This window comes from Micromesistius poutassou, assembly GCF_964030765.1.
Source record: "Micromesistius poutassou genome assembly, chromosome: 14".
Lineage (NCBI taxonomy): Eukaryota > Metazoa > Chordata > Actinopteri > Gadiformes > Gadidae > Micromesistius > Micromesistius poutassou.
In genome coordinates this window covers 11,847,433-11,860,730 of record NC_140284.1, presented here as the reverse complement: position 1 = coordinate 11,860,730, position 13,298 = coordinate 11,847,433, and the positions used below count along the sequence as shown (strand labels likewise).

Genomic DNA, 13,298 nt, shown 5'->3' with positions numbered 1-13,298 from the left:
TTATTATTTACAAACGCAGATAAATGAGCGTAACAGCTTCACTAAGATAGCCTGGTGTTACCAGAATCTCGTACTTCATTTCATTTGCACTACTGAAGGAAATGGAAATAGAGCGGAAGTATGAAGGCGGATCACTAAGACCAGGCGATCTCTAAGACACATGCCTTGCCTATTTGTTTCTACTGGAGGTGAGGGGTTGTGTGAATAAGCTTTAAGGCTTGCAGTTAAGTTGGGATTCGAACCGGCCTTCCTCAGGTTACCGGTCCAAATGCTTAACCAGTATCCCACGGATGCCCTTACTGATATATAATAGGCATTCTGTTGGTTCAAAATGTTTAATGCAATCTGCTTAATAATGAGGATTATTTTGTACTGTTAATTTTGTTATTTGCAAAATGATTGTAACTGTAAGCAAATATTTTTGACATAATGCTGAAATGAAGCAGGAGAGAGTGAGCAGACCTCCATTCAGTGTGTTAATAAACCATCACAAACCAGACCGGTACCCTACTCTGTCTAGACTTAATTCCCTGGAGGTTCCAACCACTACTCAGCCATCAGACTACACAACACCTCAGGTAGAGCCTTGATATCTACCTCTGACTCTTTTATATAGAATGACTTATTTGGTTGACTTTAACTTTTTTTCTTTGTTTGTCTATTTTGTTGTTTGTCAACTGTATTGTATGTGTACTGTCTGTTGCTACTGGTTACCTGAATTTCCCCAAGGAGAGGAATAAAGTATCTAGCTACTTACTGTTTAGATGCACCGTCAACGTGGTGCCTTCAGAAGAGGAGCTCCTGTCCTTCTATAACTGAAGCAGACAAGAGAGAAAACGCCACACGGTTTTGGGTACAGTACCTCAGCAATTATTCCATGCAGTTGTTTTTGCTTTTATTCATTTATTTATTCTTCCGTAAACCCATGAGCACTACACTGGCCAGGGTTGCTTGTTCGGTTGCCATTGGAGAGGTGAAGGAGGTTGGAAATATGAGCTTCACAAAGGAGCGGGTATGAGGTGTACATGACATTTATAACACTTGTACAGAAACGGATGTAAGTGGAATAGTATTGTTCATAGGGAGGGAAAGAGATCGCTGGGGAAATGTCAGAAAACCTGGTTAAGACATAACCTCTTAATTACCCTGTTATTAAGTATATGGTAAAGGCATGTGTGGAAGACTTCCCTGGACCACTGGCCTCTAACCCCCGGTGGCCTCAGAGATATGAAGAATGATCCCCATTAGAAACACAACGATGGGTGGATGGACCCCAAGAGGAGGGTCTGCACCAGGCCTCCAGCGCTCAATACTGTCCACCTCCTGATCACATCTGCTGTGCTTCCTCTCAATAATACTTATCAGGGGATCAGAGAAAACTATTTCTAAAGCTGCCCGATTTTTTTGAATAAACACAATTCCCGTCATTCATAATAAATTAGATCAATAATCATGTAGGCCAGCTACAAAGAAGAAACACAAACAACATTAAAAGATTCAAATTAAATTAAAATCTATCTACAATCATTTCATAGTGGGACATCTTGGTGAAGGGACTTGATGCGGTAAACAAAGGGGAGGAGCTTTAGCACAGAGCAGGTATCAGTCTTAAAGAGCTCCACTCTGAGCTCTGAGACCAGGGTAGACCTCCACTCTGAGCTCTGAGACCAGGGTAGAGCTCCACTCTGAGACCAGGTAGAGCTCCACTCTGAGACCAGGTAGAGCTCCACTCTGAGACCAGGTAGAGCTCCACTCTGAGCTCTGAGACCAGGGTAGAGGAACTAAACGGCTCACATCTAGGAGTTTCTTACACACGGTAGTAGCACTAACACTGAGATGAGGTTGTTGGAAACCATGAGCGTGGTCGGTGCTCGTGGACTTCTCTCTGGCTTATATATTCCTTACTTTGTCACAGCCTTCTCAAAACTTACTTTGGAAAATGAGTCATTTCAACCCTGACAAAAAAAACACTTAAGATGATGAAAACAAACATGTAGACTCCAAAGATGCAGTATCCATTTCTAAAGAGCACAGGGTTAAAAAAGAAGAAGCGATTTATATCAAGAATGACCTTTACCAACGGTCATGATTACTAGTAGAAAAGGAATGAGTGGATTTATGTAATGCAATAAAAAGGCAAATACATGGCGCCATCTAGCGGACATTGATATACTGGTCCTGTTTTTTTGTTTTTCTTTTTGCAACCTAAGACCTGAGCATTAAACCAGCAAAGGCAACATCACAGGAAGGGGCCTATTTAAAAATATATGTTATCTGTTTAATGCAGACTAATTATTCTATGCCACCAGTGTGTGTCCAGCCAGCTAGACACCTAAAGTCCTGATCTATCAAACCCTCCCCTCCTGAGCTTTAAGCTGACGTATTGCTGTCTCATTTACCACCACACAGAAAATATTTAGGTGCCTGTTTTTGACACTAATATGTACACAGCTGGTACCACAAAGCACTCGTGTCACCATGAGTAGGGATAAACCTGTGAGGAAACGAAAATAACACCTCACAACCTAGTGGTTTGTTTTACTGAAAAAGGAATACTGCATCTTTACCCCGACCCCCAACAAATGGACACAACAATGATGTCAGCTACAACTACAACAACCTAAGGGGTCGAACAAGTCCTCAACAGAGAGTTATCTTAAATATACCTGCATGGTCCATAACATGTGCCAGACGGAGCCTCACTAATTAACATGCTGTGCGGTCCGGTCCGGTCTCCTCACAGCTCTAGAACAATCCTGAGATGTACATAAGACTTGGTCCCTTCTGCAGGGACAGGGAAAGCTCATAAACACTTATATCCAAGGTGTCCCTTGTGACCTCTGACCTCATCGGGGGGGGGGGGGGGGCTCCAAGGTGTCCCTTGTGACCTCTGACCTCCAGAGCACGGCCCCCCGACAGGAGAGAGACGGCGGGGGGGGGGGGGGGGGGGGGGCGACTGTGTTGTAAGGTCTGGTTTGATCGCTGGTCTCCTGTTCTTGTTCCTCTAGCACTGCCTGACCACCAGGGGGTCTGACGGCTGCAGACCATGGAGCAGCAGGTGGGCGGGGCTTGTTCTACAGGCGAGGGGGGGTGGGGGGGGTTTATAGTAACTCTGCCCATCGGGAGGGGCTTGGACGGACGGGGGGGGGGGGGGGGGGGGTTGTTCAGACGTACCCAGGAGGAGGCGCTGGTTGGACGGTGAGTCTCTCTTGGCCAAGTTAGAGTTAAATCCTCTCACTCTGCCCCGTAGCAAACCGGGACAGAGTGTTGTTGCCCCCTGCTGCTCCGGGGGTCAGATCCCAACGACGTAGAGCCTCCCCACAGCCCTGTTCTCCGCCCGCTGTCCGTGGTGGTCTGGTCCCTCTGTTCCATGTCTGCTTCATCATCATCATCCTCATTAGTATCATCACCATTATTATGATAACCTCCTACATACAGTCAGTACGAGCGTGTGGCTGAGAGCTCCACAATGCACAGACTCATGACGAGCCTCTTCCTCACTGTTGTCCCGATCAGCTCCTGCTGTGTTCCATGTATTCTGCTCCTGATGATCTGCTTTTCTTAGAATTGAGCCAAAAATAAATGATGGATGTTTCACTTGCATACCATTCACATGGAAATCCCTGCCTTTAGTGTCGCCTGGATGCTGCGGTGGGTGGTGGGGGTGGGGGTGGTGGAGGAGGAGGTGGTGGGGGAGGAAGTGGTGGTGGTGGTGGTGGTGGAGTTGTGAAGGAGGAGGTGGTGGTGGAGGTGGTGGTGGTGGAGGAGGGGGAGGGGTTGGTGGTGGTGGAGGTGGGTTAGGAAGAGAGCGAGCCTAGTGGGATGGAGAAGGGATTGGACAGGTAGGATCGATTGCATTTGAACTTCTTTGTCGTTCACAGGCTGCTTTTTGGGTTTACAGTGCGATCCTCTTATTGCTGAGTTTCCTGCAGTGGGTGGGGGGGTCCATGTCTCCAGGCAGAGAGAGGACGATGCAGACGTCTCTCCCCCTCTCTGGGTCGGGCCCTCACCAGGTGGAGGGGGCCCCTGGTGACGTCTCTCCCCCTCTCTGGGTCGGGCCCTCACCAGGTGGAGGGGACCCCTGGTGACGTCTCTCCCCCTCTCTGGGTCGGGCCCTCACCAGGTGGAGGGGGCCCCTGCCTTGTTGTTCCTGATGGTGGCGTCGGAGCCGTCCTCCTCTGAGGACTGGCCGTCTGAATCCCCAAACTGCAGAGGATTCTGGGAGACAGAGCGGGAGGTGAGAGGCTGAACGCTGACACACAGACACATGACAGGGTGAGAGGGGACACTGGACGAGTGGTGAGTGCGGCTCAAACCTCATATATGGAACATAACATTTGACACATTGTTTTAGTAATCCTCAACAAAAAGTATAAAGACATAAATTATCATTGCAAATATAATAAATGACTACAAATATGTACAAAACAAATAACTTACAAAACAAATAATGTTTGTACCTAATTAACTACACATCATAACACACATCTACGTACGGAAGGTTAACAAGCAGACCCGGCGTAGCTATGAGGTCTGTTAGGGTGCAGATAGTTCCACTAGTGCAGTGACCTCTGCACACATTCACTAGTACTAATGGAGCGGGTTTAGTGTGGGTGGTCCTCATCATCATCATCATCATCGTCATCATCCTCATTATCATCATCATCATCATCATGTCATCGTCGTCATGGTGACCAGAGGGGCGCTGACCTCGTAGCTGTGCTCGTCAGAACACAGCTTGCCCAGGGAGATCTGGGTCTTGACCCGGCGCACGGCGCACTCCTTGTCGGAGAGGCCGTCGGACTGCGTAGAGATGTCGATGGGGATGTCGGGCGTGTGGGACAGCAGCTCGTCCAGGTGCTCCTCCTGGCTGGCGCTGAGGCCCTCCAGGGGCCCGCTGCGGGAGTGGTCGCTGGTGTTTCCCTCCTCGCCGTCGCTGGCCGACAGGTTCTCCGAGCTGAAGGTGGAGTAGGACTGGAAGCTGCTCATGCAGCGGTGGGGCCTGGGGGGGGGGGGGGACACATCTCTGAGGGGCGGCGGAGGCAGAGGCTGAAAGCCTTCATGGAGGACATTAAGAGGAGACGGAGAGGAGATGGCGAGGGAGGGGGGGAGGTGGTGGACACTTTACCTCGGTCTCCTTGGGAACTCCACTTCGCTGTCCACCTCTCCCTCCTCCTCCTCAGAGGACTCATCGCCGCCCTGGGAGAGGAGACAGCGATCAGAACCATCCCTATCCTTCTGATCCATAGTCGATTATACATTTGATTGGAACCAAATGTGGACAACATTAAATAAGCAAACTAGTGGTCATGAATGATGCAGCCACAACCCCCATCTGCAGCTCAGTGCAGCGTGTTCACATGCAGCGAGCAGCCCCCCCCCCGGCTCCCGGCAGAGCCCTGATCTCCTCAGAGCCCGGAGCCAGCAGAGCCACCAGGGGCCCCCACTACAGCGTCTCCTACCTTCCTGAGCGGTCTGAGGGTCCGCGGCAGGGCGGAGGGCGGGGCCCGCAGCGCCGGCTCCCCCGGCCGGGGCGTCTCCTCCACGTCCCCGCCGGCACCGGGATGGGGCCCCTCGTCCCTGGAGCCCTGGAGCAGGGGGTAGCTCCGAGGGGGGTCCTGACCATCAGAGCGGCCCCTGGGCAAGGGGTGTGCCTGGCGGCCGGGGCCCAGGGACCCACTGGGGGGGCCGGGTGGAGGGGCGGCGGGGCCGTCGGTAGAGGGGGGGGTCGGGGCCCGTGGGCGGAGGTCACACTCGACGCCGGCGGAGGGGATGAGGTCGGGGCCGGGGCCCGACACGCGGTGCTGCAGGTGGTCGGTCTGGGGGCTTCGCAGGGCCGCGGCGGGGCCGAAGTAGCGCAGGTTGTTGGCACAGTTGACCACGGCCTGCTCCCGGCCCCTCAGCGGCAGCACGGGCCCCTGGGGGTACCGGAGGGGCTGGGGGTCCTCGGACGGCCCGGGCCGCAGCACCCCGGGGAGGTCGTTGTGGCTGCCCTTGCTGCTGGCGCGGCGGTGCCGCGGCTTGCTGCGGTAGCGGGCCTTGCCCGGGGGCGTGGAGAGCCTGGGGTTGGACGCCAGCGGCGAGGGGGAGGGCAGGGGCTCCAGGCTGGGGATCCCGTCGGAGCGGAGGAGGTCCGGCCTGGAGGAGAGGAACAGAGCTGTTAGCATTGTGGAGCGTGTTCCCCTCGCTGTCTGCGTTGTGTACGGGGAAGTGGTTAACCTAGTGATGGTTAGTGTATACGGGGAAGTGGTTAACCTAGTGATGGTTAGTGTATACGGGGAAGTGGTTAACCTAGTGATGGTTAGTGTATACGGGGAAGTGGTTAACCTAGTGATGGTTAGTGTATACGGGGAAGTGGTTAACCTAGTGATGGTTAGTGTATACGGGGAAGTGGTTAACCTAGTGATGGTTAGTGTATACGGGGAAGTGGTTAACCTAGTGATGGTTAGTGTATACGGGGAAGTGGTTAACCTAGTGATGGTTAGTGTATACGGGGAAGTGGTTAACCTAGTGATGGTTAGTGTATACGGGGAAGTGGTTAACCTAGTGATGGTTAGTGTATACAGGGAAGTGGTTAACCTAGTGATGGTTAGTGTATACGGGGAAGTGGTTAACCTAGTGATGATTAGTGTATACGGGGAAATGGTTAACCTAGTGATGGTTAGTGCTTGGCACTTGGTTCTATGAACATCCTTACTGTAGCGACAGAGATATATTGTTTCTCTTTCTTCTGACAAATGTACTTATCATAAGTGGCTTTGGATAAAAGCGTCTGCTAAACGCCCTTAATGTAAACATAAATGTAAAATACCAATCCAATCAGGGTCGTCACTGCCAATGATTATTCATTCATGATCATTCATATATGATAATTGATATGGTATATATAATCATTCTTTTGTTAACATCATTCATCCCCAGCAGAGCCCCATCCTGGAGGTTTAAGTGGGATCACAGTAAGGATCAGCATGTGGTGAGCCTGCTGAGGGGCTGACAGTACTAGGAGCTATACCCCCTCCCCCTGTGAGGGGCCTCAGGGGCCCGCCTCTCCAGGGACGCTCCCCAGGGGCCCACCTTCTGGCCCCGGGCAGACTGGGCCTCTGGGAGAGGCTTCCTTTCTTCTTGATGAGTTTCTCCACGGCGTTGGGCCTGACGATGGGCCGCAGCGGGTGGCGCTTGTGGTTCCCGGGGTACCTCTTCTCCACCGCCTGCTCCCGCCTGCGGCCAGAGGAGGAGGAGTCAGGGAGGGCAGAAGAGAGGAGGAGTCAGGGAGGGCAGGAGAGAGGAGGAGTCAGGGAGGCCAGGAGAGAGGAGGAGTCAGGGAGGGCAGGAGAGAGGAGGAGTCAGGGAGGGCAGGAGAGAGGGGACACGACCCCCACCACACTGGCTCTCTTATGTGACACAGACACGCATGATGACCTCTGCAGTCTGCTGGTTCATACTAAACCCTTGGTCAACGTTCACTTTATGCACATCGGCAAAGACAGACGTTACCAAAAACAAAGACACACACACACACACACACACACACACACATGCACTCACACACACACACACACACACACACACACACACACACACACACACACACACATACAAACACACAGAGCAGAATTTCGTTTCATAAGTTACTTAAATTCATTATTTTTAAGGCATTACTGAGTACTAAAGCCTTGTCTCAATACCGTTCCTACCCTCTACCACTCTGTTTGGAGTTGTACACACCCACACGCACACACACACACACACACACACACACACAGTCAGTAGACGGGAAAATCCTATTCTTTGGGTGGGTGGAAGTAGGTCAATAGGAAATTGGCAAAAGAATGAAAGTGCAGGAGCTGAGTCTTGAGAGATGCTACATGCAGAATAAGTATACATACATACACACTGCCATGTTCTGAAGGAACGAAAGGCAATTACTCTGCAGTCAGCCCCAAACCCCAGAGTAGAACTTCACTAAGTATACCTATTGAGCTCCCTGCTGCAGGACCACTGAGGAGGGAGCGTGGTGTACACAGAGAGCACTGGTTTCACATTTCCTGCATGGGGTCATGTGGGATTGGGAATAGGGATTGATATTCCCGGAAATGTACTCCGGCATTAGCCTGCTGAAGACCTGGTACATTTTCCCTGCAGGAATCCAAGACGGCGGTGTTGTGAATGAAAGCCGGAACATTACCGGGAGAGACACCTGGTGGCGTCCGTCTGATGCACTTTAACGTGGAGCGGACCAATCAGAAGACTGAATCACTGAACCCCTGACTGTTAACACGACAACGCTGTTCTGGTGATTAGATAATAATGAAATACAGCTTATTTTGTTTAGAAACAAGCTTGTTTTTGAAGATGTGCTCAAAACGGGACTCCAAAATATATATCTTGTTGCCGTTAGCTGTGTAAATGTGTGAAGAAGACCAGGTATCAGTACCAGGTGATGAAGTTACTCACTTAAGATAAAAGCTTATAAGCTGCAGACAGTATAAGATCTATCTAGCTTAACTAGTTAGCCGGTTGGCTAGCTATCTATTTAATGCACTTTTTCATCTCTCGCCTGTCTGTCTGTCTGTCTGTCTACCTGTCTGTCTGCCTGCCTTCTGTCTGCCTGCCTCCCTCTTTCTACTCGTCTTCCAATCCCAATATGTTGATGGTGTTTCCTGTCTTTTTTCCCCCTGTTTTCCTTTGTAGCATTTCAGGAATTCTCCGTAATGATGGGCTCATTGCAAAAACCCATCTTGCTGTAGAAATGCTGTAGTACATATTCCAGGCCAATATGTGGCGCTGGTTCTCCACCAAAAAAAGAAGAAGACGGGGCAGCGCATGCACATCGAGCCTGCTCGCTGTATACCAACATACAGTCGAGGAGGAGAAGAGGTTGTTAAACCTTGTAGATTGAGCAGAAAATACTTTTTAATGTACAGTTAAATGTACCAAGGGGCTGTATTTAAAGCTACAAAAATAATACAAATCAAACAAAAACATCATTGCCGACCTGGTAGGTGGGGAGATGACGTCATCGTTTGCGTATCTGGGGTTCTCATGAATCCTAACACAAAAACGCAGGGGGGAGTTTTTCTCTTTTCCACCCTGGGACCTGGTTTCAAAAGAGTGCGTTTTGCAGGCACCGAAAACGCCGGGTCCTTATGGACAGTATGACGGTGGTGGTATGGTGGTGGTATGATGGTGGTGGTATGACGGTGGTATGACGGTGGTATGATGGTGGTGGTATGACGGTGGTATGACGGTGGTATGATGGTGGTGGTATGACGGTGGTATGACGGTGGTATGATGGTGGTGGTATGACGGTGGTGGTATGACGGTGGTGGTATGACGGTGGTATGACGGTGGTGGTATGACGGTGGTATGACGGTGGTATGATGGTGGTATGACGGTGGTGGTATGACGGTGGTGGTATGACGGTGGTATGATGGTGGTATGACGGTGGTGGTATGACGGTGGTGGTATGACGGTGGTATGATGGTGGTGGTATGACGGTGGTATACGTACTTCATGAGCTCCTTCTCGCGGACCTCCAGCTGCAGCATGATGGCGCTCAGCTCCATGTACAGGTTGTTTGCGCGCTCCAGCTTCCTCTCGTAGTGCTCCCGGATGTCCAGCGCATGCCTGCCACCACACACACACTCATTAGTTACTCTGGTTCACTCACCACACACACACACACTCATTAGTTAGTCTGGTTTATTCACCACACACACATACACACACACTCATTAGTTACTCTGGTTCATTCACCACACACACACACACACACTCATTAGTTACTCTGGTTCATTCACCACACACACACACACTCATTAGTTACTCTGGTTCATTCACCACACACACACACACACACACACACACACACACACTCATTAGTTAGTCTGGTTCATTCACCACACACACACACACACACACACACACACACACACACTCATTAGTTACTCTGGTTCATTCACCACACACACACACACACACACACACACACACACACACACACACACACACACTCATTAGTTACTTTGGTTCATTCACCGCACACACACACACACACACACACACACTCATTAGTTAGTCTGGTTCATTCACCACACACACACACACACACACACACACACACACACACACACACACACACAGACACACACCCACACACTCATTAGTTAGTCTGGTTCACTCACCACACACACACACACACACACACACACACATTAGTTAGTCTGGTTCATTCTCCTGAGGCAGTGGGCACTGAAGCCTCAGTACGTCTCTTTCCCGCTCTGTTTGGAGCCGCTCCATGAGTAGTGGATTTTCCCTCAACAGAGTCGAGTTTAAGATAGGAACCGACAAACCCTGACTAGAGACCGGACCCTGACTTGTACAGACATCCTTAATGGTGAACTTAAAATGACTGTTTCTGTCTTTTTGCAGTGCATTGAGTAGAGAGACCACGTTCTGGGCTAGGAGGGGTAAGATGGAGGGGGCGTCCATCTTACCCCTTGGCGACGGCACATTGGTTCAGCCGGGGCTCCCCCACATGCTGGGGTAACAGGCTGGACCCCCTCTGAAGCCCTCTCTCAGACACGCCTCAGAGAGACGGTGGAGGTGTAAAAAGGTTCAAATAGAGTAGCAAATGGCAGTTAACAGGTGAGGGGGATTATGATAAGTGGCCATTCTCCTCCATGTCTTGGATACATTTGTTTCTGAGGTTGTTTCCCTGTTTGATTACTAAAAGTAGGTTCTCACTCTTTTGATATCCAAAAATAAACCTTTGTGATATAACAGCACACCGTCATGTTATCAAAGGCATGTTCACTTACAGAAGTGCAGGTAAACATCGGCTTGTAGCGCCAATGTTTCATGGAGACAGTTTTGCATTCGCTCCATTCCTAGGGCTGTCTCCTGGCCAGAACGGCCCTCCCACTACTCAACACCCAGTGGCGAGACTGGGACCAGTAAGCTGAGCACCAGAGGAGGGACTAGGGGCAGCACAGAGAGAAGGACTCATGTGTCATCACTGGTCCACCTGGAATCTGAACCCTGAGGTTTAAACTAAAATGTGTGTTTGGCTTAGAGTTCTGGAAAGGTGGGGTGTGTGCTATCCCCATGGTTACGACCCACATCCAATTTGTGGTACCTTCATTACCGTGTTGGGATGGAGCGTTATGATGAGCGAGGATGACTATGGTCTCGTCCTTTCCTTTCAAATCCACCACTAAGCAGACAGAGCTCTACACATGCACACACATCTCGTCACCTGTGTCCCTTCATCGTGACGTCGGAGAGTATCCTAAAGGCAACGTTTGTACAAGTCAAGGTCCGGTTTTTAGTCAGGGTCTGTCCGCGTCCAGAGGGTCTAACCCCGACTCTGGACTTTGCTACTGTGGCCACTGTAGCAAAGTCCAAACGTCCAGAGTCCAATCCGATTGGGCCAGGTGAGGCTGCCTAAAGCAGCGTCCCAACACTCCCACAGCGACCCACCGCAGCTCGTCCCTCCGGCGCCGGATGAGCTCCTCGTCCAGGCGGTGGATGCACGTTCCTTCACTCTTGATCTTCTCAAAGTGCTTCTTCACCTCCTCCCTCCACTCCGCCTGCAGCACGCAGGCACACACACACACACGCATGGTCACACAGACACAGACACAGACACACACACACACACGCATGGTCACACACACAGACACAGACACACACACACAGACACACACACACAGACACACACACACACACACACACACACACACACACACACACACACACACACACACACACACACCACCCACATCAGTAAAACCAAAATCCTCACTTTCAAGCTTTCGGTTGCTAAAGTTCCCAACATGTGTGTGTGTGGTTGGATTGTGTTCACAGCCCAGGGCTGGAGAAGGGCCCCTGTGTTTTTCAGAGATGAAGGGGCAGACCTGAGACTTGAAGTAGGTCTCCTGCGGGGCCCCCAGGATGTCTGCGGCGGCGATGTCCAGGTGGAGCAGGATCTGCCTGAAGGACGGTCGGTTCCTGGGCTTGCCCTGCCTGAACACGGGAACACCAGAGAGGGCGGGATTAACAACCAGTCCATCAAGAGCAGACAGGATGGGCTCACGCTGTCCTCACTGGGTCTAGGTCTATGAACCATCACTGGTGGTGAGGGGACAATGAAGACCAGGCAACTTTCATGATAAAGAGGGCCACATGACGGCGCACTTCAACTAATCGGATATGAGAGAAGCTACAAAATAATTCTAAATAAGAATGAATATGTGTCTATATATGTCTGTATCAGTGGCGGCTGGTGATACAATTTGTGGGTGGGGGGTCTGGGGGTGTGACTTTGGCAGATGTGATTTCCTGTATTCTGGTGCATTTTGAGGATGGCCACTCCCTAAAAATTCATTCAGATTCATGTATGTTAATTGAACCAACATACAGTAATTTAATATTTCCCATGCTCAAATGCATTTTTAACGTGTCTATACTATTGTTAAACGACAAATACAACAAGTTTGTTTTAAAAGAAGCAACAACAGCCATGAGTGATTAGTATTTTTTTCAGTGCAAATGTCACACAAACATCATCATTCAATGATGATCATTCAACAAAACTGAAAAACAGTGGCCCAACATTAAGTGCAACAACTAGCATCATATTCAGTGCAGTTGTAGTAGTTGAAGTGGCAACTTAAGTTGAAATCTTTCATGACTGATATTGTTTCTAATCAAACTAGACACGTGGGTTTGCCTTTGCATTATATGAACAGTTACTCTGCTTCTCAACTTGACTGAAAGGTATGGTTTTCTTGATCGATTTTTCTGTAAAAAAGTTGCCCATCCCTGCTCTTGTCTAGTCTAGTCTAGTCTAACTCGAGACAAACTAGTCTTGCCACTCTGGTTATACTAGAGTGAGACTAGAGTGAGCCTAGAGTTATACTTGCGTTATAATCAAGTCTCGCTCTAGTCTCACACGAGTCTAACTCAAGTGAGTCTAGAGTTAGAGTCGAGTCTCTAGTCTCACTCGAGTCTAACCCAGAGTGAGCGTTAACTTTTAGTCTAGAGTTAGACTCGAGTTAGTATCACTCGAGTCTAACCCAGAGTGAGAGTTAACTGTTAGTCTAGAGTTAGACTCGAGTTAGTCTCACTGCAGTCTGACTGGGGTGAGTGGAGTGGGCGTGGACCAGTGCGTAGGCCTTGTTTGGCTGATGGCTGAGCAGCAGGAGGCCCACCAGGTTTGCTTCATGAGGATCTTGAAGCCGTCGGGGCAGGTGGAGGGCACGGGGAGGTGCAGGCTGTTGCTGCCCACCCCCCAG

At 50.2% G+C, this 13,298-nt stretch overlaps 1 protein-coding gene across 2 annotated transcripts in view; it reads right to left on the bottom strand.

Annotated features, from left to right (window-relative positions):
* Positions 1–2,954: 2,954 nt before the first annotated feature.
* Positions 2,955–13,298, bottom strand: part of map3k13 (mitogen-activated protein kinase kinase kinase 13) — a 42,953-nt gene continuing 32,609 nt past the window's right edge. For both annotated transcript variants that reach the window (XM_084478746.1, XM_084478747.1), the window contains exons 6-14: positions 13,215–13,298; positions 11,919–12,027; positions 11,482–11,591; positions 9,511–9,627; positions 7,075–7,218; positions 5,463–6,138; positions 5,129–5,199; positions 4,711–5,002; positions 2,955–4,218 (exon numbers count right to left, since the gene is read on the bottom strand). The exon at positions 13,215–13,298 is cut by the window's right edge and continues 75 nt beyond it. In XM_084478746.1, coding sequence (XP_084334872.1) covers positions 4,117–4,218; positions 4,711–5,002; positions 5,129–5,199; positions 5,463–6,138; positions 7,075–7,218; positions 9,511–9,627; positions 11,482–11,591; positions 11,919–12,027; positions 13,215–13,298 — 1,705 coding nt within the window. In that variant the 3' untranslated portion in view covers positions 2,955–4,116. The remainder of the gene's footprint in view (positions 4,219–4,710; positions 5,003–5,128; positions 5,200–5,462; positions 6,139–7,074; positions 7,219–9,510; positions 9,628–11,481; positions 11,592–11,918; positions 12,028–13,214) is intronic.